Raw genomic sequence first — 23,841 nt, 5'->3', positions numbered from 1 at the left:
AATTAAAAAATAATTTCAGATTTCTTTTTAGCTGAGGGCTATATAAACATCATTTTCTGAGCATGACTACTAATAAATATATCTCATATTTAGGAAATATAAATTTGATTGGGCTCAATGGTGAGATAAAAATGTTCATATTTGCCATTATATATGAAAGTCATTCAGAGCATTAAAATGTCTGCTCTGAAATGTGTTTAGAGGCTTCTCTTTGCCTTCATTTAGAATTAGGCTTTTATCTTCTGATTCTAATTATTGTTGAAAGTTATTTACTTAATGCCAGTTAGAAAAATATTTATAGTCTAAATTATTCAATTTGATTTTAGCAATTCCTCCACAAATTTCTTTTCTTTGAAAAAATATAGAAGTCCCTTTGTCTGTGACTGACCAAGACAGCTCTGGACAGTTTCTCGTTGCTCCTGCTGGCTCTGTCTCTTAGGGATCAGTTCCCACCTACTGTCACCTGAGAAGGTTAGCTAGTGATGTACAAACCCCATTCCTTCCTGACACCTCCTGTCCCTGGTCCCAGGTTAAGGAAGAAGGTTGTTTGTAGGGGAGACACACTAGCCACAACAGTCAAGTACAGGGCACTTCAGTCTCAGTACTTTGATCACTTAAGTCTTCCTGAGATCCACTGATCCTACTCTGTAGACCTGTGTAAATGAGGTTAGGTACAGTCACATTCTACAAGGAGCTTGTGGTGGTTGAATAGGTATAGCCCCATAGATTCATGTGTTTGAATGCTTGGCTCATAGGGAGTGGCACTATTAAGAGGTGGCCTTGTTGGAGTAGGTGTAGCCTTGTTGGAGGAAGTGTGTCACTGTGGGGCATGGGCTTTGACGTCTCATATATGCTCAAGCCACACCCAGAATCTCAGTCTACTTCTGGTTGCCTGTGGATCAAGATGTAGCACCTCCTTCTCCAGCACCATGTCTGCCTGCATGCTCCCATGCTCCCCACCATGATTATAATGGACTAAACCTCTGAAACTGTAAGCCAGCCTCAATTAAATGTTTTCCTTTATAAGAGTTTCCATGTTCGTGGTGTCTCTTCACAGCAATAGCAACCCTAAGACAGGGCTGCTTTCTATATCACTGAACAGCCAAGGCACCCATCTGTCTGGAATTCATATGCCTTCCTTTGAAAAACTATATCAAAGATTACCCTCTTAGGGAAACGGGGGATGTTATCATTAAAAGGCAAACTTGTTAGTGTCAAGCTATTTCTTTCTCAATCACTCTGCCATCAAGAAGCAGAAATCAGAACTTCGTGTGGTGATATGATAACTCGTTTTCATGACACTCTCTAGTTGTATCATCTACACTTTGGTCTTTGCTCTCACAACCCTCAGTTGTTACCCCACAGAAAATTCAATTATGGAGATACAAGAAATTGACCCAAGTCACACATATTACCCCAACGAACTGTACTGTCCCAGTAATTTGCACTTGGATTACATGGAAATTCTCGCCTATTAAAAGTTCAGTGCTAAGCTACAGAGGGGTTGGCAGATGACAGTGTGTCGGTTCTTGTTTTCAGGAGTTGTTTTAAAATCCAGCCTGGTATGCAATGTAAGGCTCAAAAGTACCAATGGCATCAACAGAAGCCAAAGTTGCCACAAAATAATTGGTCGTGTATATGTAGGAAGTAGGAAATATATGAATAATCCAACTGGGTTGCAATTCTGGACCAGGAATCTTGAGATGACAAGAACGCAGATGTCCTTACAAGAGGAAGACAGCAGAGGGATGCAAACCACAAGAATAAGCTGCCTGGGCAATGCAACAAAACTCCATCCTTATACTTAAATAAAAGGTACTGGGGGGGACAGTATTTGATCAGTTTGCATTTTATAGATCTGCATGGGAAAATGATAGGTGAGCACATGATTATCTCCTGTTAGTACAGTCACATATGAGAAAAGTAACATGTGGGACAAAGAAATAATGCAAACCAGACAAAAAAGATCACGGGGAGAGACAGTAACAAAAGTGTCAGACTTGGGACAGCTGACTGAGAAGCCTGAACAGACCCAAGATCCATCATGGGAGAGATTGTCTAAGAGCGGAACAAGACGAATTACAGGGAGATATATTGTTCAAATCTTAAATGGTCCTATAATAAAAAACTCAGAGCCAGACATCAGGGTGAAAGGTGGAAGGTCAGAGAAGCAGAACAGCCAGCCACTAGCTCTTACCTCTACCAAATCCTCAGTCTAAAGAGAGTGAGTTCCTGTGTCCTCATGCCTTATATACCTTTCTCTGCCCTGCCAAATTACTTCCTGGGATTAAAGGCATGTGTGTTTCCCAAGCAAAGCATGAGATCTCAAATGCTGGGATTAAAGGTGTGTGCCACCACTGCCTGACCTCTATGTCTAATCTAGTGGCTGGCTCTGTCAAGTTTATTAGGGTAAACACTATATTACCACAGAGAAATTTGGAAAAGAGCATGGGAAGAAAAGAACTTGGGGAGAGGCCATCAAAACACAGAGAAAAGAGCTGCCAGCTGCCAGGCTGCTTTCAACTTTCAGGAGGGAGCAGACAGACAAACACCGGGAGTTTAATTTCTAAGGAACAGATCTCAGCAGAAGTTGCACGGGGCACACGCACTGTTTCTGACAACCCTACCAGGAGTAGAGAAGCCTACAGAGAAACTATACCTCTGTGAGATCACAGCTGTTGGACAGTAGTGTCACTTGATACAATGAGTGTCACCATAAAGTCTGAAAAGAGCCAGAGAGAAGGGATGAGGTGTTGAGAGGAGCCTGAATAAGTACAGAAGGTAAGGCTGATGATGACCTCTGGGAGCATCTATGGACCAGAGCATTTCTTCCTGCTGGGCTGCATCAGTCTCAGGAACTCAGGGATGGGTCTCTGTTGGAATATCCTGCTCATTTTTACTAGTGGCATCTGTGCCTGGTGGAAAAACAGCTAGAAAACATGGAGCTCAAACACTTTGAGGGCAAGGATGGGAGGGCCAGGGTAAAAATTAACATCGTGCTTCAAAGAGGCAAGCCATACTTGGTGTGGTGATATTTTATTTGTGCTGAAATGTGGTGATATTTTATTTGTATGTTAATAAATAAAGTTGCCTGGAGATCAGAGGACATAGATAGCCATAAACAGAAGTCAGGTGGTGGTAGCACATGCCCTTAATCTGATCACATGGCAGGCAGAGTCTCTGTGTGTTCAAAGACACAGCCAAGCATGGTAATCCACGCCTTTAATCCCAGTACCAACCATAGAGACCTGGAGGTCTGTACAGACAGGCAGTGACAAGGAAGCAAGGTGGCTGGGTTAAGAGCCAATGAGAAGGCAGAACAGCAAGGCAATAAAGGCGCAAGTTAGACAGGAAGAAGCTGGTTCTCTTGAGAAGCTACAGCAGCATGGTGAGCTAAGGTTAGTTGGTAGCTATCACTATTTGTCTGATCTCTAAAGCTTTCACCCCTGTATTTAGCTCTGTGTTTCTTATTTAATAAGACTGTCTTGAAATTCGTCCACAACTTGGTGCTGAAGAAAGCACAGAGATGTGTACACTGTGGTCTAGAGGAAGGCCAGGGCAAATTAAAACAGAAGAACCTAGCCAGTGTGGCAGCCCGTGTGCTTGGGAGGCACAGGCAGGAAAATCAGCAGGGCAAGGCCCGCTGAGGTTACATAAAACCCTTTCTCAAAAAAAATGAAACAAAAAACAACAACAACAAAAACAAACAAGCAAAGGAACACTTAAAAGGGACAGATACGTGTAGGGGGAGCTTATGGAATGAAGACCGGATATATAAAAGTATAACAGCCATGCCATAGTGAGAATACAACTCAACTCTGGCCATAACTTATATCGACTTTCCCAGGAGACCAACTCCCTGGGCCACCAGGCCAGGTCCGCAGGAAGTGAGACCGCTATCTCCAGCAATGGTGCAGGCATCTAAACAACAATTTAGATGATACTGGCCCCAAGTGGCCAGGAATTAGTGATATGTTTACCATCCCAACCCTGGGAAGTTTCTGAGTCCACGCTGCCACCGAGTAGCATGCCACCCGCTGCTCATAAAAACCCCATTTAAGTGTTTGGTGGCAGGGCCTCTTGAAAGAGCCATGAGGTTTTCACCACTAGCACTGAGTCAGGAACCTGTCTTTTTTTTTTTTTTTTTTTTTTAAGATTTATTTATTTATTATGTATACAGCATGTGTGCCTGCAGGCCAGAAGAGGGCACCAGATCTCATTACAGATGGTTGTGAGCCACCATGTGGTTGCTGGGAATTGAACTCAGGACCTTTAGAAGAGTAGTCAGTGCTCTTAATCTCTGAGCCATCTCTCCAGCCCAGGAACCTGTCTTTTAAAGGAGTTGTGCCTCTGCTTGCTGCTAGCAAACAGAGCCCACCCAAGAAAAAGCAGTTACCAAGTAGTCAAGTTTTTGTATGTTTAGAACCCCTTTTAAAGATTTTTCAGGCTTTATGTGGAAATGCTCACTAGACCTTTGGGTGGCATATGTAACCAGAAGTTTCCTGTCCCAACCACCCAGGTCCCAAATAATCGACTCAGAGGCTGAATATGAATTATAAACGATCGGCCAATAGCTCAGTCTTGTTACTAGCTAACTCTTGCACTTAAATTGAGCCATATTTCTATTTATGCTTTGCCACGTGGCTCATGGCTTGTTACCTCATTTTCTACACGTCCTGCTTGCCCAGCAGCTGGCTGGTGTCTCCTCTCCTCTCCTCTCCTGATTCTGCCTTTCTTCCTCCCATCATTCTGTCTGCTTCAGGCTGTGTTGCCCAACCTCTTCTTGCCCTGCTATCAACCAATTAGTTTTTTTTATTATTATTAACATTGAGCATAATCCACAGCTAGTAACTCCCAGTTTTCCTGATTTTACCCCTACTTCAGACCCAGGGCCAACCAGAGAAAGCCAAACATACTTCCTCTAAATAGTCACAAATCATGCTAGCCGCCTTATTCTGCCCCACATGGGCAGCCTCCCCTTTGAGAGGCTATCGCCGCCTTCCTCTCATTGCTATGCCTGCTTCAGAATCTCTGGGAAGCACAGTGGTGGTGTTGACTCCCTTGTTACAGTAAGCTTTTGCTACAATAAGCTCTGAATGTACCTTGTGTTCCCATGAGGCGGGTATTCATTTATTTCCACAGAACCAAAGACTAAAATCAGGCTAAAATAATGATCTCAGTTCAATTGTTCTCCTATTAGCCCAATAAAGAAATGTACTTATGACACACATTTCTAATATTGAGGATAGAAATCCAAATGGGTGGCTATTTCTTGTGTCCTTTGCTCTGTGTATAATACTAGTTGCCTGGTAACTAGATTGCAATGTATCAAAGGTGGGGAGGAAAAGTCCATTGCTTTTAAGAACATTTCTCACGCTAGAACATTCAACTTCCAAGCAAAATATCCAGGGTAAAAATGTGTGTACTCATGACCACACTGCTGTCCACATGACCTCTTTTTAGAAGATGTCACTGTAAAGCTGAACTGAGGTCACCAAATTCTGATAGCGATTATGAAGTAGGGCTGAGCACGAGTTTAAATTGTAGCTTACATCGGCTTGAGCATTTGTGCTTTCCAGCTTGACGTCGACAACAGCTTCCTCTTGGGATGTTTCTACTTCAATCCCCGACCTCAAAATTTTAAAAAGTAGGATGGTTCAGTGGGTAAAAGTGTTTGTTGCAGAGCCTCATGACCTGAGTTCAGTCACTGGAAGGAGAGAATCAACTCTGGTGGGTTGTTCTCTGACCTCCACTTGAAATCTCTGGGACATGTGCCCACATATTTACAAATGTGTGCGCATACACATGTACACAATACACACATACATGCATGCATACATACATACACACAAAATGTAAAAAGTCACAGTTCAGGGAAGAGTGGAAAAGGAGACTTCTTGTGCTGATAGCTCTACAGGTGAGGAAGACTCCCAGGGAGATGCTATACAGCATAACTGATGTCACACAATATAATCATGTATATATACACAAGAATGGAGACATGCTCTGAGAAACACATTCTTAGTTGATTCCATCACCACGTGAACAGCACAGTGTATTTGCCTATCTGCCAGTAGGCAAAGAATCTTGTGGGACCCCTGACATATATGAATTACTGAAATTTCAAGATATGTCCTGTGATAGCAAGTGGTTAGTAAAGCTGTTGTAACATTTAGATTAAAATGAATAAGCAAACAAAACAACTGTGTGCTAAGCCAAGGCCAGCTTGGGGAACTCCTGTTCTTACCTGATATAATATATCCTGAGATGCATGTGTTAACTTCTGCATAAACAACTAGAACATGTTCTCTGTCCATTCGGGCACTTGCATTTGCCAGGCTTTAATCAGAGAGTGGATCAAAATGTCACACACAGAAGTCTCCAGAAATGCAGGCTGTCAAATATTTTATTTGGTCAATCGCCTCTCTGTATAGACTAGTGCCAGGTTGTCAAGCGAATGAAATCATTAATCTTTCTTAGTGCCTGACCTAGTAAACACAAGCATCTCTGAGGAGAGAGTGAGGCCTCAGCTAAGTCTTGCTGAAAGCAGATGCAAGGAGACATTTCTCTCCTCCGTGTCTAGGCCCCTCCCTGACTTTCTCACCCACCCCCTAAAAGAGAATTTTTGGTTGTTACCTCTTACCGACATTTATTTTGGCAATTTTTCTCTGAGAGTCCATCCTCATCTTCTCCCATGATGTCCACAGCTGAGAATATCAGCGCAACCAGAACCGCAAAGCAGCAGACCAGAGCGAAGATCACAATGCACTTTTGCTGGGACTGGAAAGCAAGAGAGGGAAGAACCATCAGGAGCTGAGGGCATGAAGACATGCAAGCCCTGAGACTTTTCAAAACACCATCGTGCGTCCTTTGGGAATCCTTAATACATAGTCGCTAGAAAGAGGTCACTCTCCAGGAGCAAACACCCAAGATGTTTATGTTTATTTCACAACACAGCCTTCAACCCCTAGTAGATTATGCTATTTATGGCATGCTAAACATCTCACAGTGGTACCCAGACTTCAGAACCAGCCTGTCCTCCTCCCCAGCCCAAATACAGGCTACAAATGATATACAAATGATGGCGATGGCTACAAGCTCTGGAAGCAGAGATGCCAGCATGGCGGGCTATGCAATGGACATACTTCCTCACTCGCTGCCACGAACAACATTCACACATTTGATTTTCAATTAGAAGCTGAAGGTCCTGACTGTCAAAGCCACTAGTTGTCCCCATCTTCAGGTCCAAGCAATGTAATTGCAGGTGCCCCTGTTTCTATGGCTAAGGGAAGTAGAAGGCGGCAACTGGGTGAGAGCTGTGAGCACAGGGAAGAATGTTTTTTGCTTGCATTCCCTATGCAAGGGTCTGAATGGTTGTGCCCAACTCCCAAGTTCATGTTAAAATGTCACCCCACCCCACCCCACTCCACCCCCACCCCAATGATGGCTTTTGGGGCTAGGGTCTTTTTGAAGACAATGAGGTTGTGAGAACAGAGCCACCTTAATTGGAGAGATGACCTTAAAAGTCCTAGAGAGAATCTTTGCCTCTGTACCAATTTAGGAGGCAGGATGCAGCAAGAAGGCTCGGCCAGGAATGGTGGGTACCCTTTGTCTTTGCTTCATCTTTCCTGCTTGTAAAATGGGGATAAGAAAAACAGCTGCTTTTTGAAGGTTGCAATGAAGAATCCAAGTAAGTGAAAAAAAATGTTTTATGTAGACCATCTGTGTCGTAACTAGGTGATGCGCTCAGTAAACATAGGGTCACTGTTGAGACCCTCCTCCGTGAGCTGGCCCAAATATTTTATGGAAACAAGGTGAACGTATGAATAAACCAAGAGCATCAGAATGTTGGTTTTGGTTTATTCATATATCGGCTATGGAAAGGGACAGAGAAAGAATGAAAAACAGTACAAGAAAGGACACTGGGTTATTTTTCTTCTCCCCCTTTCTCTTTTTAGACTGGGTCATCTTACTATGTAGCTCTGACTGTCCCGGAAGTTACCACATAGACCAGGCTAGCTTCAAACTCACAGAGACCCACCTGCCTCTGACTCCCAAGTGCTGGGATTAAAAGAATGTACTACCATATCGCGCCTTTTCTCATTTCTGTTTTCATGGCTCTGGGGATTGAAGCCAGGACCTTGCATACACTAGGCAGGTGCCAGGCCACAGAGCAACATCCCCAGTTCTTTTTTTTGTATTTTTAATTTTGAAACAGGGTTTCATTCAAAGCTGCCTTGAATTCTCTCTGTAGCACAGGTAGGCCTTGAACTTGTCATCCTCCTGCCTCAGCCTCTGAAATAGCTAGGGTTATAGGTCTGAGTCATCGGGCTAGGATATAATTTTTGAGAAATTATTCTGGTCCAGTTTCAGAACTTAAAATCTTAAATGGACATTTCTAAACTTGAACATGTATTAAAATTATCTGAAGGGCTTATCATAGTAGATAATCTGAGCCCCCTTGCCGTTTCTGATTCAGTTGGTCCAGGGTGGAGCCTCAAGGATGTGCATTTGTGGTAAGTTCCCAGGAGATGCTGATGCTGTTGGTCCCACAGGCTGCACTGAATGCTGTGCTGGAAGGATATGCTCCAGGAGTGCCATTGGTACCCAAGTCATGGACAGTAAGGACCGGACACAATGGTTTTGGCTAGACATACAGCTATGTTGAGTTTTATTTATAAACTTGGCACAGTAAGAGATCAATAACAATAGCTAGAAACATGACTACTCTGGAACTCTGGGTCCATTATTAAGAAAATAAAGGTTATTGGTGGCAGCTGTTTTTTGTTCCCAGGACAGGGTCTCACTTTGTTACCCAATCTGGCCTCAAATTCATGATCCTTCTGCCTCCACTTCTCAAGTGCTTAGATTATAGAAGTGTGCAACAACGTCTGATGTTCATTCTCTCTGTCTCTTTCTCCCTTCCTTCACCCATTCTCTCTTCCTTCCTCCTTCTCTCTCTCTCTCTCTCTCTCTCTCTCTCTCTCTCTCTCTCTCTCTCTCTCTCTCACACACACACACACACACACACAATATTTCACTATGACATTTCATAACTACATTCATATAATGTACTTTCATCAATCATATTCACCATGTCTCTACTCTTTCTTTCATTTCTTTAGTATTTGTTGTTTTTTCATAACTATTTTTATTGATGAAATTTTTCATTTATTTCACATCCTGACCACAGCTTCCCCTGTCCCCTCCTCTTATTCCCTCCCCCAGGTCCCCTTTGCCCCCTCCCCAACCCACCCCTCCTCCACCTCTGTTTCTCCCCACTCCTCTTCCCTTTTCCTTCCAGACCCCTTATAGTCCTGCTTATACTTTCTTGGACTTTGCTTTTTCTCCTTAGACTCCATGTCCAGGAGAAAAACATGCAATGTTTGTCTTTGTAAAACTGGCTTGTCTCACTTAACATGATAATCTCAAGTTCTATCCATTTCCCTAAAAACACGATGTTGTCTTTCTATTGTGAATAATGCAGCAACAAGCATGGGTTTTCAGGAATCTCTGTAGTGAGCTCCATGACTAGGTATACAGAAGCGGTGCAGCTGGACCCTAAGTTTTTGAGGACCTTCCACACATACAGTTACTAGATGGGTTCCTAACAGTGTTATATATAAAGGTCCCCCTTTTCCTCAGCATCCCGACCACAGCTCCCCAATCCTTGATGATACTCATTGTAACTGGGGTAAGATTGAATCTTAATTTTGTTTTTAAAAATATTTACTTTTTTATTATTTTTAAATATGTGTAGGTGTTTGTGCTTATGTATGGGCATGTGCACTCAAGTACACGTGCCCAGGAGGCCAAAGGTATCAGATCTCCCGGAGCTATTGTTACACAATTGTGAGCCCCCTGATGTGGGTTCTGAGACCTGAGCTCGGGTTCTCTGGAAGAGCAGCTAGTGTTCTTAACCACTGAACCATCTCCCCACACCTCCATTTAGCTTTGATTTGCACTTTCTGCATGACTAACAGCACTGAACATTTTCCATGTGTTTATTGGCTACCTGTATGGTTAGGTTTTGTATGTGCATGTTTGTGGATGTGCATAAGCATGTGGCAGCCAAAGGACAACCTTGCGACCTTGGGTGTCATCCCTCAGGAACTGTCTATCTTTTTTATTTTTTTTTTTAAACAAGGTCCCTCATTGTCCTGGGATTCATTAAATATACTAGGCCAGCAAGCTCTAGGATCTGCCTGTCTCTGCCTCCTCAGCACTGGGATCACAAGTGTGCACCTTTACACCCAGCTTGGTTCTAGGGATCCAACTCAGATTCTGCAAGCACTGTACTGACTGAGGTGGCCCCCCATTCCTGTACTTCTACTTCTGGAAACTGTGTGTTCAGCTCACTTGCCTATGCATGAACTTGAATATTTTGATTTTAGTTGTTTGACTTTTTGAGTTCGTTATATATTCTGTCAATTAATCCTGTGTCTGAATAGCTGGCAGGTCTATTCTACAGGTCATTTCTGATGCTTTGCCAAAATTTTCTAACTTAATGTGAGTCCATATATCAATTCTTGCAATTATATCCTGAATGATTGGAGTCCTATTCATAAAGTCATTCTGTGCTTATACTTTGAGCTATTGCCCCTACTTTTGTTGCTTTAAGTCTTTCAAAGTTTTATGGCTTTCATTCAGGTCTTTAATGACCTTTGAATTAATTTTTGTGCAAGATGACAAACAGAAATATGGATTCAATCTTCTGTATGAGGCTTTCCAGTTTTTCCAGTGCTACTCATTAAAGAGGCTGTTTTTTTTTTAAAAATCTATCTCGTGTTTTTTGGCATCTACAATAAGTATTGCTTGAATGTAGAGACCACAGTACCTCAATGGCTGATCTGAAAACTGAGACAGCCACTAAGCCATGGGGAGGCAGCACACACAGTGTGGACACACTAGTTAATATGGGCAGGTAGTACACAGTGTGGACACACTAGTTAATATGGGCAGGTAGTACACAGTGTGGACACACTAATTAATAACTAAGCAATGGGGAGGCAGCACACACAGTGTGGACACACTAGTTAATAACCAAGCAATGGGGAGGCAGCACACACCGTGTGGACATACTAGTTAATAACCAAGCAATAGGGAGGTAGCACACACAGTGTGGACACACTAGTTAATAACCAAGCAATAGGGAGGCAGCACACACAGTGTGGACACAGTGGACAAAGGCATGATTCATGTCTCATGTTGAACAGAGCAGGACAGTGTGAGAGTTCCTCATAGCAGTCTAAATGCATGACAATTAGAACTAGAAAACTGTTTCTGGAAGTTTACTTTTTTCTGATCACAGATGACTAAAGGTCATTGAAACTGCAAAGGTGAAATGACGAGGAAATGGGGGGCACTATGTCATCATTACATCATTCCAAGTATTACTGGATATACATTTGCCCTTGAACTTCTGTCTTCAGTAGTTCATTTATCTTCCTCCCTCCCTCCTTCCCTCCCTCCCTCCCTCCCTCCCTCCCTCCCTCTCTCTCTCTCCCTCTCTCTCTCTCTTTCTTTCTTTCTTTCTTTGAAACAGGATCTCTTATAGCCCAAACTGGCCTTAAACTCACTTTGTAACTAAAGATGACCTTGAACTCTGCACTCTCTGCCTCTACCTTCCAGCTGCTGGGATTATAGACATGTACATACCTAGTTAGTGACTATTTTCAAACCCCAAAAGGATCACAGTAAATACACCCTAATGATTTAAATATTCATCTTATGTTTTATTTTCTTTGAGGAGATTTAAACCATATTTTAAAAAGAATTTTGTCCTCCCCTTGAAAATTTCATGGTAATATGAGTTGCTCGTATAGTCAGGAAATGTTTGCTGTTAAGTTTTTTCTTTTAATAAAACATAATGACATAATGTAAAATAGAAAAGTCTTCACAGTGCCACTCAGTGATGATCACCATCATCTACTGCTTTGGTTCTTTCTTAGCCAGCACCTATCTTTCTGACAATCTCATGATGCTCTGATATTCTGTACCTATTATATCATAGGTTTGGCAACTGACCATATTTTAATGTTATCAAATGTTCTTATAACATAGATTTCAATTCTGACTTAATAATTCTGTTACAGGCATGCAGTCGGAAATTTTCCTGTGTCCTGCTTGGTCGTGCAGCTGCTTAAACCCAAGTAAACACACAGAGGCTTATATTACTTACAAACTGTATGGCCTAATGGCTCAGGCTTCTTGCTAGCTAGCTCTTACAACTTAACTCAGCCCATTTCTATTAATCTATGCAATTTTCACATGGCTTTGTGGCTTACCAGTACTTTCACATCTTGCTTCTCCCAGTGGCGGCTCACAGTGTTTGCCCCACTCTCTTTTCTTCTCCTCTCTCTCCAGCTCAAATGTACTGCCTAACCTTATTCTGCCTCACCATTGGCCAAACAGCTATATTTAATCAACCAATCAGAGCAACACATATTCACAGCATACAGAAAGATATCCCACAGCACAGGGGCATGCCTTTATCTTCTCCACTCTAAAAATCTAAAGAAAAATCAGTACTAATTCTAATTTAATGTTAATTAATTTGTGGAGACAGAGTTTCACTGTATGGTCTAGACTGGCTTCAAATGCATAATCCTTTGGCCTCAGACTCTTGTGTGCTGGGATTCATTTCATATACCTTGACACACAGAAATAAACAACAAAAACTTCTAGAGGAGTTTAAAGTACTGTGAAATTATTCATCCATTAAAAGTGCCAGGGGTGGGGAGCTCAACCTGGGTAGTAAAAATAAACATTATCTAAAAAAATAAGCCTGTGAACAACATCTTTAACATGCCGTATCAGGTACAGTTTGGGAGCTTTGCAAATGAGTCCTAGTGAATGCTAAATGCTTAAATTACAACAGTATTGATTTGTTTCTCTTTGTTCTCAATGTCATGGCAAAGCAGTAAATGAAAACCCTATCTAATTTGTTTGTTAGTGCAAGTTCTTTGATGTAATAGCCCTTTACACTTCCATTAACATCTATTAATTTAATTCTATGTTATTAAATTCTGTGAGAGCAATCTACCTAGTATTTTCATTTTAATTTGTCAGAGAGAAACCACAGTCTGGTCCTTATTTTAAAATGTGTCCTTGGAACAGTGTACCCTAACAACATAAGGTCTCACTAAAACTTTCTTTAGTTCATTTAATTTATATCTCATCAGTGAAATATTTTGTTTAAATATTGTGTAAAAATCTCATGAGACCAAACTTCAGGTTATAAAGAGAATTATTCATTTTAACTCCTGAATGAGTCATTCCAGAAACTGGTATGAACCATACTTTTATGTTTTTATTTAACTGAATCAAAGGAAATTAAGGAGAACAAATAAACATGCATATAATCCAAACTCCATTGATGAACTCAACATATGAGAAGAAAATGAAATTTGGAATAAACAACCAGACAAGCCTGTTACTGATGTTGTCCTACAAATGGAAATGAATTACTTTCTTGGTCAAGAAATACATATAACTATGACTAACATTCAAAGTATTTGAATGTGATGTATTTACTCTATGCACTTTACCCCAAGTAAGACACAAATACATAAGACCTCTGACTAGAGATAAAGTATTATACCTGAGAATTTGAAATACTATGTGTTTCCAACCAGGCTTCTACATTATTTAACAAGCACTGAGGAACTTGCACCCCACCCATGAGCTTAAAGGTAAAATTTAAACATTCATATTGTTTTTCATTTATTTATAAGTTCTTTTTTATTTTTGAGTTTATGATATAATTATAACATTTCTCTCTTCTCTTTCCTCCCTCCAAACTTTCCCATATATTCCTCTCCACTCTCCTTCAAATTCATGACCTCTTCTTTCATTGACTGTTACTGCATGCATATATATATTCCTAAATATATATATACATTATATATATATATATTCCTAAATATAACCCACTCTGTCCATATAGTGTTACAAATTCTTTTAAAAGCAAAATGACAAGTTTTTAAAAATATGGTAAAGTCTTAAAAATACAATGCATTTTATGTATTTAACACTTAATCCCTGCAAAGCTGGCAGTTATTTTGCAAGGAGAGATGGACCAACAAAGACTCAAAGACATTTGAGTGATTCAATGACAAAGGTGATCCAACCAGTTGGTAATACTCTGGTTATTTAATTCCGGTCTCTAGATCCAAGTATTTAAATGTTTTATAGATTCAACTATTTTTCTTTATGCCTTTTAATTTTATGTCTTAATTTTCTACTTCATATCAAATCTGGTTATTTTCTTATTGCTGTTGGTTTCAGTCAACAGATCTTCAAAGTGCTCCATCAGTGTAGAAACCAAGGTTGAACATTTGGCTCTGCACTGTGACATCATACTGTCAGTGGGTCAGTATGATATTCCTGTATCTCAGGTCATATTATACACTGAGTTCTTAGTCATGTTTCCAGAAACACACATCACCTGGAAGATCCAGAATCATCTCTTCTGGTGACTTACCAGGTTGCAGGATAATGACTTTATTGAACCAAATCAGAAAATCTAGACCACATACTGCATAAGGGCTTTGGGGGAATCTTTCCTGTGGACATTACTTCACCCTCATATTCTTTAGTGTCCTCAGTTTGATGCTTCTATCCCCTGCAGCCCTTCCCTGAGCTATGCTAATTTTCTTCCGAAGCTTTACTAGCCATATATAATGTAGCCAGCAACCTACCATGGATCCTACTACAAACCAGAGGAACAATGAATGAGCCCAGTGAAGGGGAAGCAGGGAGAATCCACTGATCCAAGCAGAGGTGAGAAAGCTGGGTGATTAGAGAGACCAAAGCAGCTGGAGCTGGCAGGCAAGAGAGCTCACAGAAGAGCTTTGAAGAGCTTCAGAAAGTCTCACTGAGTTTTGAGCTGAGTATGGATCAGCACACACATGTGAGTCAGCTGCCTGTAGGAGAGGCCACTTGAAAGGAACCAGTAGAATAATCTTTGACCTATGACAGGGCCAAAGAGAGCTAGTATTCTGAATGTCCATATTGGAGTGGGGGGAGTCCTATAATATATGGGCACCAAGCTCCAGAACCCTCATGGTGGAAGGAGAGAATCCTCTCATGAGCTGTCCCTCTGACATCCACACACTCACCATGGCATGTACACTCACACACCCACAAAAATAAATACATGCAATAATAAAAAAGAAGCAAGCCTCAAACCCCAAATTGTTGAAAGGTAACTACATGAAAGACTAAAGCTCAAGGATATTGTTAAAGCACTCTGCTATCCAGCACACAGAAAAATAAAGTCCACAGTGCTTGGTATCCAGAACGAAACTACAAGACCTGCCAAGAGTTGAAAAAACTCATGTGCTATCATGAGGACAATAATCAATTGAATCCGTTCATAAATGATACATATTACTGCATTATATGGAGGCATTAAATGACTACTATAGCTATACTCTATAAATTGAAAAAGATAATTGTGAAAAAGAAAAATAAAATATGAAAATAATACAACTGAATTCCAGACTCAAACAATTCACTGAAAAGAATTAGTAGATTAACTACAACATAAGAAACAAATTAGTGATCTCTATGAAAACATAGACTATAATAGAAAAAAATCTTAGTATCAGTATCCATTCATGAATCCTACTATACATGTTCTTGGAGCCTCTGCAAATGAAGAGGGACAAAAATATTTCTAAAATGTTAAATGCCAACATTTGTCAAAAATGTGAGGAAGATTTAAGAGTAACAATCTAATGATAACTAGATTAAGCAAGAGGACTAGTACTAGACATACATGCAACTGATAAGCAATCTTTAAATGCATAAAACAAAAATGAATCAAACAATAAGAAATTAAAAATTCTCATCTACTCAGTGATTTTAAAAAATATTTTTTTCTCATAGATAGATGGAATTACGTGGTGAGAAATCAACATGCGTGTAGAAAATTTGAAGAATACGGAAAGCTAATTTCACCAACTTAAGATTTATGGAGCATTCTAGCAAAGACTTAGCAGAGGTCTGCCTTTATTTGATCACCTAGAACATTCATCCAAAAGGCCATAGTCTGAATTTTAAATAAGTCTCAATGAAGTGGTAATAACTCCAGTACTCCTGTATTCTCTGACTAAAATAAAATTAAATATAAAACAATCAAAGATAGGTTTCTGAAAAATCCTCAAATATTTGGAGTTTAAAGCTAATTTACATAAACCATGGGTTAAAAAAGGAATTAAGAAATGAATCAGAATTTTTAACTGAATGAAAATGAAGGTACACTGTATCAAAAACATGTGAGACACTAGTAGAAACCCATGAACTGTGGACCAATAGCTGTGGAGCCCCCATGGGATTGGCCTAGGCCCTCTGGATAGGCGAGACAGTTGTTTGGTATGAACTGTTTTTTGGGGGGGGAGCCCAGGCAGGGGGATCGGGATCCGTACCTGGTGCATGAGCGGGCTTTTTGGAGCCCAGTGCCTAAGGTGTGACACCTTGCACAGTCTTGGTGCAGCAGGGAGGAGCCTGGACCTGCCTCAGCTGAATGTACCAGGCTCTGCTGACTCCCCATGGGAGACCTTGACTTGGAGGAGGTGGGAATGGGGTGTGGGTTGAGGGGTAAGACTAGGGGTGGGGCGGGAAGAGGGAGGAGGAGGGGAATCTGTGGTTGATATGTAAAATGAATAGAAAATTTCTTTAAAAAAATGTGAGAGTCTGCCACCGAAATGCTTACAAGGAAGTTTACAGCATTAAATACATAGACTTTAATTTTCACAGAAGCCTTAAAACTATATAAAGGAAAAGAGTTCATTAAATCCAAAATAGGCGAGTTAGTGGAAATAATAGAGATCCTGCGCTAAATCAAAACAAGCAAAGACATGAAGTCACAGCACCTATGTTCTGAGGACACCCAACTTATGAATCACTATATCCCAGTAGTTTTTCTTTTTAATGTAGCATGCTTCAGTTAATCTTGAAATAGTCTTAATGTGTGGGAGACACTCAGGGAAGCAGAGATTAAATCCAGGAGTCAGTACCTGTCAAGTAATTTCTCCTTACGGCAAACCCTGAGAGTGCAGGGCTCTTAATCACAAAGAAACAGAGGGAGAAAAACTTCTATAGGTGAAACAGATTTCTTCCAAATAAGTACTTTTGGTGGGCAGGGGCACATGAGTTTGGCAACAGTTCAAGAGACTGAAAAGGAGTTGGCGGGGATCAGGACGATGAACATTGGTTAACAAGGCAACCTGGCAGAATTTGCTTGGATGACAATTGAAAGTGCACAATATCCTTGTCTTACATTCCCATTTCAAGACTTATTTTCACAAAAGGGTTTGCAAACGTGCACAAGGGTACAACTATCAGGAAGTTCACAGTCACGTTTTTATTAAAAAATGAATTTGGAAAGGTAATGTACCTGAAGACAGATTTTATGGGGTGATTCTATGGGATGGTTTTTAGCCACTAATGTGCATATGTACTTGTGAATAAATGGAGAAAGATCGTGGAATCACATTAGACACTTTCAGCACATATCTATAGGGAAGAGAGAAGCTTGTGAGGGAAACTGAGGTACACTGTTTATGGCACACAAGGTTTATGCTGTGTTTTTATCCACTATTTGGAATTTTATATTAGCCCTGAATCTAAGTTGTCTCTCATAGCAAGAAGCTAGCTGTCTACTGGACTACACCTGTCACAGGACAAGTTACTTATCCACAACACGATCTTATTTGATTGATTGTTGGTTGGTTGGTTGATTGATTGATTTGTTGATTGATTGATTGACTGACTGACTTTGCAGTACCAGGGATAGAACTCAGGGTTTGTGTGTGCTAGGGAAGTGCTCTACCACTGAGATACACTGCCAGCCCTCCACCATTCATCTGAATTTGCTACTGAGCATAATCAGCCATGACATCTACATTTATTTACAGTGGAGGATACACCCTAACCCAAATTTCACAGATTACAAGGGCAAAACTGTTGAACAACCATAACTTCGAGAGATCATCTTGTTCAACCCTCCGCTCTCTCTCTTTTGCTTGATAAAGAAATCACTGGGGATAAGGTATTGGTTCTCTGGCCGCCACTATATTTAACTAATTGAATGACACTCCTGTGAGTAAGAAGAAGTCTGGCTTTCACGAAAGACCAATGTGGCAGGCAGCCTGCACAGCAAGTGTTCCTGACACTTCCCAGTTGGGAAGGCCTGAGGAGTAAAGGAGCCTCCCCAGCACCTCACTTTAGCTTGCAGTCATTGGCGACATTGGAAAAGGGAAGAAAAATGTGCTTCATTCAATTAAAAAATACTTATCAAGCATCCAACATATATATGTTTATAAGTGGACACAAAATTTTGCAAAAAGAAAAATTTATCCTTTGTATTCCTAGTGTTTATTTTCTTTCTTATTTTACAAAAGGAGTGTATGCATGTTATACATACATGGCTAATTCAGTCATGGCCCCATTATTAAGAAACTCTGACTCTAAGGACCTCACAGTTGAAGTGTGTGTGTGTGTGTGTGTGTGTGTGTGTGTGTGTGTGTGTGTGTGCTGTGAGAGGAACACATCATTCTAGTGTTGTAAGGACTGATCCAGGGGTGGGCAAGGATTAGTGATTCACTTCAGAAAAGAGTTGAATCCTTCCTGATTCAAGTTAACTCCAACATATACAATAAAGATTCTCCCTGTACCCACAAAGCAGGTGGAGTGATTTTGAATTCAGCATATGAATAAGAGCACTGTGCCTGTCAAGGTGGCACAGCCATTATTCAACAGCTAAGATTCTATACTTTCATGTTCTCACTCCTCCTCCCCTTCATTACAGATAAAAGTGAACAGAAAATGACAAGAAATTGCCGGGTGGCCTTTGATAAACTGATGGCTGTTTGGGTAACCTGAGTTTCACAATCTCCCTTTGACAAGCTGAAGAAGGCTTTGAGCATTTCAATACATCAAACTAAGTCAGGGTTCTTTCAGCTCTGATGGGGGAGTTATTCTGAAGTTAGCTGATCACAATGGTTTCATGTTTCTTTTCTAAGGTATTTGTTTTCCAGTGGTCTCAAAGATGAATAGTTCATCCAATCAGTAGGACAGAAATACTGTTGACAAAACTCAATAACCTGTATGCTAATTAAAGCAAAGTTGACTTTGGGTGTAATAGGAAAGAAATCGAAAAGCAAAATTCATCTTTGGTGTCCCCTGTGTTCATATCTGTTTTCAAAGAGAAAGTGCCTGTGTACAGTACAGATACCTCCACGAGAGTGCATTCCAAGCTTAAAGAGGGAATGGGAAGAAAGTGTCCCACTGGAGAGACCTCACCTTTAGGACTTCTCCCCTGAAAGCCCACATCACCTTCTGACTGGACACTGCTGGACACCTACACTACTACTTGATGAGACACCAGTGGTTTCTGGAAAGTTTCCATTGACAGGGTGTAAAGGGTCACCCTCATTGTCAACCTGCCTGGATTCGGAACTCTCTAAGAGACACATCAGAATGTGTCTGTGAGAGAAATTTCCAGAGAGGCTTAACTGAATATAGGTGGCACCATCTCATGGGCTGGGGCCCAGGGCTGAGTAAAAATGAGCAGACGAGAAAGCATGAATGAGAGCACTGTCTCTCTGCTTCCTGGTGGTAGATGCCTTGTGACCAACTCCCTGAATTTGTGTCCTCTCTCCTCCCTCCCTTCTCCAAATCCATCGAATGAATTCCTGAAAATTGTAGGTTAAAACGGAGCCTTCCCCATCTTGAGTTGTGGTGGTTGGACATTTGGTCACAGTGCTAAGAAAAGTAAACTACAGAAGAACATCACAGGTGAACATCCACATAGACAGGCCCCTCCTCTAAGGGCTTGTCTTTAGCGTCATTCCCCCTTGAGATCTCTCCTCTCTAACCCTCCTTTGCTGCTTTCCTTTGTTTCTCTCTTTTGATACTTCCTTTTTCTTTAAAAAAAAAAAAGCATATCCTACCTTATTTATATGTTAAATAATTATATAATAGAATGCTTTGAACAGAAGGGACAAAAAAGGAAGATGAAAGATTTCAGGTCATAAAACACTTGGCTTCCTGACCCCTCGCCCCTCACCACCTGCGAGGGATAAGGCAGCTGACCGTCCCCCTTACCATCAGTATCACTTAGGAAAGTGGGCCCTGCTCCTGGCCTGGGCAGTACAGTCGATCTGACCCTGTTGGCAGACTTGGCACGGGTGAGATAGCCCTGAGTGTGGGATAGCTGGTCACATGCCCCCCTCATCTGCCATGTGGTGGCGAGGGTGAGGGAAAGATGCCCTCCCCCCTCCTTGCCCTTGCTACCTGTGGTGGGCAAAGGAGCTGACCCTCCCCCTTACCAGCTGCAGCATTCAGGAAACACGGGACCCTGCACCTCTCCTGGGCAGCACAGTGGAGCTGACCCTGTTGGCTGAGGTGTGGATGAGGCAGTCCTAAGGTTGTGAGCATGGGAGAGCTATCCCCTTTACTAATCTGTCATGTGGCGGCATGGGGCAGAGGAGAGATGCTCCCTCTTCCCAATCAAAGCCTGAGGCAGGTAGAAGAGTTGGCCCTGAGGTCATGAGAGCTGGAGAGCTGTCCCTCCCCCTCATCAGCTACAGCATTCAGGAGAGTGTGGCCCCTATACCTCACTTGGGCAACACAGTACTGCTGGCCCTGAAGGTGTAGGTGTTAGAGAACTGGCATTGCCCCTTGCCCATCACTGCAAGGGGTAAACTAGCCAGGGCAATGCAGGAGAGCGCACCCTGGTGGTGAGGACAGGGGAGAGCTGGTGGGCTGACGAACCCCAAACATCTACCCCATCTGTGATCTGTTGTAGCATGGCAGCAGTGGGGGTGGGGGGTGTCTGTTCTGTAGACCCAGAGCTGCAAGATCTCCATGACACAAGGCAGCACCAGGATGCCCAGGAAGAGTCTCAGTGAGGGTCCAGCATCAATGGTGTAACAGAGACCAGGGGCCTCAAACCAAACCAGTGAGTCTTTTCAATGAACGCCTGCATGTAAAAAGGTATGGATAAAGGGGTTTACTGAGAGACTCACGGTGTCACACTGCAGCTTCCATGAGATTTCTCCCCCCACACACACACATCCCTTTTTCCTTTTTCTCTTAAATTTTATTTTGTTTTACTCTTGGGTCAGGGAGACAGGTAGGATCAGGAAGCATGATGTGAAAGACACAAAGAATAAATAAAAAGAAAGTTAAAAAATAATTGTGTTGTGGGAAGTAAGGTGCAGTTCTCTAAGATGTAATATACAACTAGGTTAAATGAAGGTGTCCTCATATTTTAATCCCTACCGATTATATGTTTATAAGCTACTATGAAGTCTCATGCAAACTTAAGTAGATTTTTAACATTTTAATGATTTGTAAAACAATAATACTTTGTGTAGATAGTTCCGTCTCATTGTTGGCTCATGAACTTTTGATAACTCATTCCAAACTGTGTGGTATTTATTTATGAGATTATATCATAAATCAATGTGAAAAAAAAAACCTTCCCTCAAAAATGATTTTTTTTAAATCACCTTTTCTAAATGGTTCAATGTGACAAATGTATTCAGTGACCAGCCATGTCTGACTTGTTTTGCCGCAGTGGTCAATGAAATTAAAAAGAAAGCCCGGAGACTGGAGCGATCATTCAGTGGTTAAGAGTATTTGCTGCTCTTGCCGGGCGTTGGTGGCGCACGCCTTTAATCCCAGCACTCAGGAGGCAGAGGCAGATGGATCTTTGTGAGTTCGAGGCCAGACTGGGCTACCAAGTAAGTTCCAGGAAAGGTGCAAAGCTACCCAGAGAAACCCTGTCTCGAAAAAAACAAAAACAAAACAAACAAACAAAAAAAGAGTATTTGCTGCTCTTGTATAGGACTAGAGTTCAATTCCCAGCACCTACATCATTTAGCTCCCAACCACCTGTAACTCCAGCCTTAGGGGAACTGAAGCCTAGGTCTGCCCTCTAGGGGCATCCACACACATGTGTATACACACCCACACAGACACACACATACCCATAAAGAAAGATAAAAGCAAATCAACAACAATAATAACAAAAAGGGAGCCCCAGTGTTCACAACCACTGTTCCAAGGAACAACTCATGTTAGAGTCTTTTGGATGCAAAAAAAAATGGTTCTTGCTACTTTGATATCCAGAAGGCCAAAAACCACAAACAAATCTACTGGAAAATAATGGTGCTGATATCCGAAAAACCTATGATGAAGTTGAAACTAGAAAAGGAAAAACGTTTTCTATCCTCTTTCATGACTCGTGCCCTTTCTGTCTTCACTGTTTCCACATCAGCCACTGTTCCTGCTCCTTTCAAATCTCTCAGCGCTGCTTCATAGTCCTCTCTATTCAGTGGTTCCCACTCTTTCTCCATCCACAACTAACTCTGTTCGGGGCTTTCCCCACAGGACACACATGATGTCTATAGACAAGCAATGGGAGCCTCCTTGAGCACTGGGTAAAGAAAGGCAATTGTGTAGCATAGGCCAGCAGAGTCACTAAGTGAGGAGGAAAGGCAGGGCTAAATAGTTCAGCTACTGCAACAGATGCTGAGAATCTTGTCTAATTGACTTCACCATGGGAATGAAACACAGCCTGCTGCTTCTGTGGACGCCAACACTATCCTCCCCTTCACCACTAATTTATCAACCTCCTTTTCCAAAGACTCAGGTAAAAATCCCATCACAAGCTACGCACACAGCTCAGCTGTTTCCACCCACAGCAGGGCCAACCCATTGGCACAGGGCAGGGAGCCAGACCAAGTGCAAGGAAATCTGAACACAATCTAAGCTGCCAACCTTCCTCCACTGGTCTTCCTTACAGCTACTGCTCTCTACTGGGAGGGTGGCTGTCACTCATGCCGGTCTGAGCAGCTGTCAGACTGTTTATGACTCTTTGGCTTAGCTATTGACAGCCCTGTTCCTCATTCCTCCATGCTTCCCTAGTGTGGCATAAATATTTATCACTTCTTCAAAAACAGCACAAATACCTTACAAACTCCTGAACCACAGAATAAATTATTAGCCCACCATGGACTTGGGAGAGACAAAGAGTAAGCATGCCTCACACATTCTTTCTTTTCTCAGAGCGACGCTCTTTCTACCCCCTCCAGCCTTTTCCAGCTGCCCTGGGCTCTACCTTGGAGCCCGGGCTTCACACACAGCACCAGTAAGCACCACCACCCCTTCATATTCGGCTCTGAGGAGCCATTCTGCTTCCCTGCCACTCCTTCTTTTCACCTTTGCTGGTCCTGTCTCTTTGGTGACCATTCTTGTGCTGCTGACCATCGAGTCTGGCCTGACCATGCACCCTTCGTCTCTCTCTCTCTCTCAGGCTATGGAGACAGAGTCAAGGCTCAGGGCTGCATCCTGGCAGAGTATGCCATCAGAGGGACAGTTCCTCAGAGGCTTCTCGCAGTGTTGTCTGCCCGTTTGTAATGGGGTCCCATTCTTCTCAAAGGTGCCTGGGTACTGGCTCCAGAACTTGTGGTTTTAATTTTTCTGAAAGGCCAGACACTAAATTGCAGGTTTCATAACTTCCCCCACAGGACAATTTAATTCTTTAGAAACCAACAGATGATTCCACAAAAGCTTAGTGAGTCTGTCCATATTCTGTCTAAACAATGGGAGTTCACATTCTGGCTAGGGGTGTGACCCCATTCCCAGAAGAACTACACACTGGAGGTTTATTATACCAGATGTATATAGCTTGAGAAGTATGGATGCAAAACCTGATAGAAAACAAAACTGAACAATAATAACACAAAACCCCCAAACAACCCTGTCCAAAACTGGAAAAGGACCTGAAGAGACATTTTTCAAAGATGATGATGTGCAATGACC

At 41.9% G+C, this 23,841-nt stretch overlaps 1 protein-coding gene across 3 annotated transcripts in view; it reads right to left on the bottom strand.

Annotated features, from left to right (window-relative positions):
- Pld5 (phospholipase D family member 5) overlaps positions 1-23,841 on the bottom strand; it is a 329,510-nt gene that overhangs the window by 178,400 nt on the left and 127,269 nt on the right. For 2 of the 3 annotated variants that reach the window (XM_028865531.2, XM_028865532.2), the window contains exon 2: positions 6,644-6,780. In XM_028865531.2, the coding sequence (XP_028721364.1) occupies positions 6,644-6,780 (137 nt within the window). Of the gene's footprint in view, positions 1-6,636; positions 6,781-23,841 lie in introns of those variants that run through there. The other variant, XM_028865534.1, reaches the window with a different exon arrangement.

Source organism: Peromyscus leucopus, chromosome 15 (genome assembly GCF_004664715.2).
Source record: "Peromyscus leucopus breed LL Stock chromosome 15, UCI_PerLeu_2.1, whole genome shotgun sequence".
NCBI classification, from domain to species: Eukaryota; Metazoa; Chordata; class Mammalia; order Rodentia; family Cricetidae; genus Peromyscus; species Peromyscus leucopus.
The sequence above is the reverse complement of the archived record's forward strand: the minus strand, read 5'-3'. Positions and strand labels throughout refer to the sequence as shown.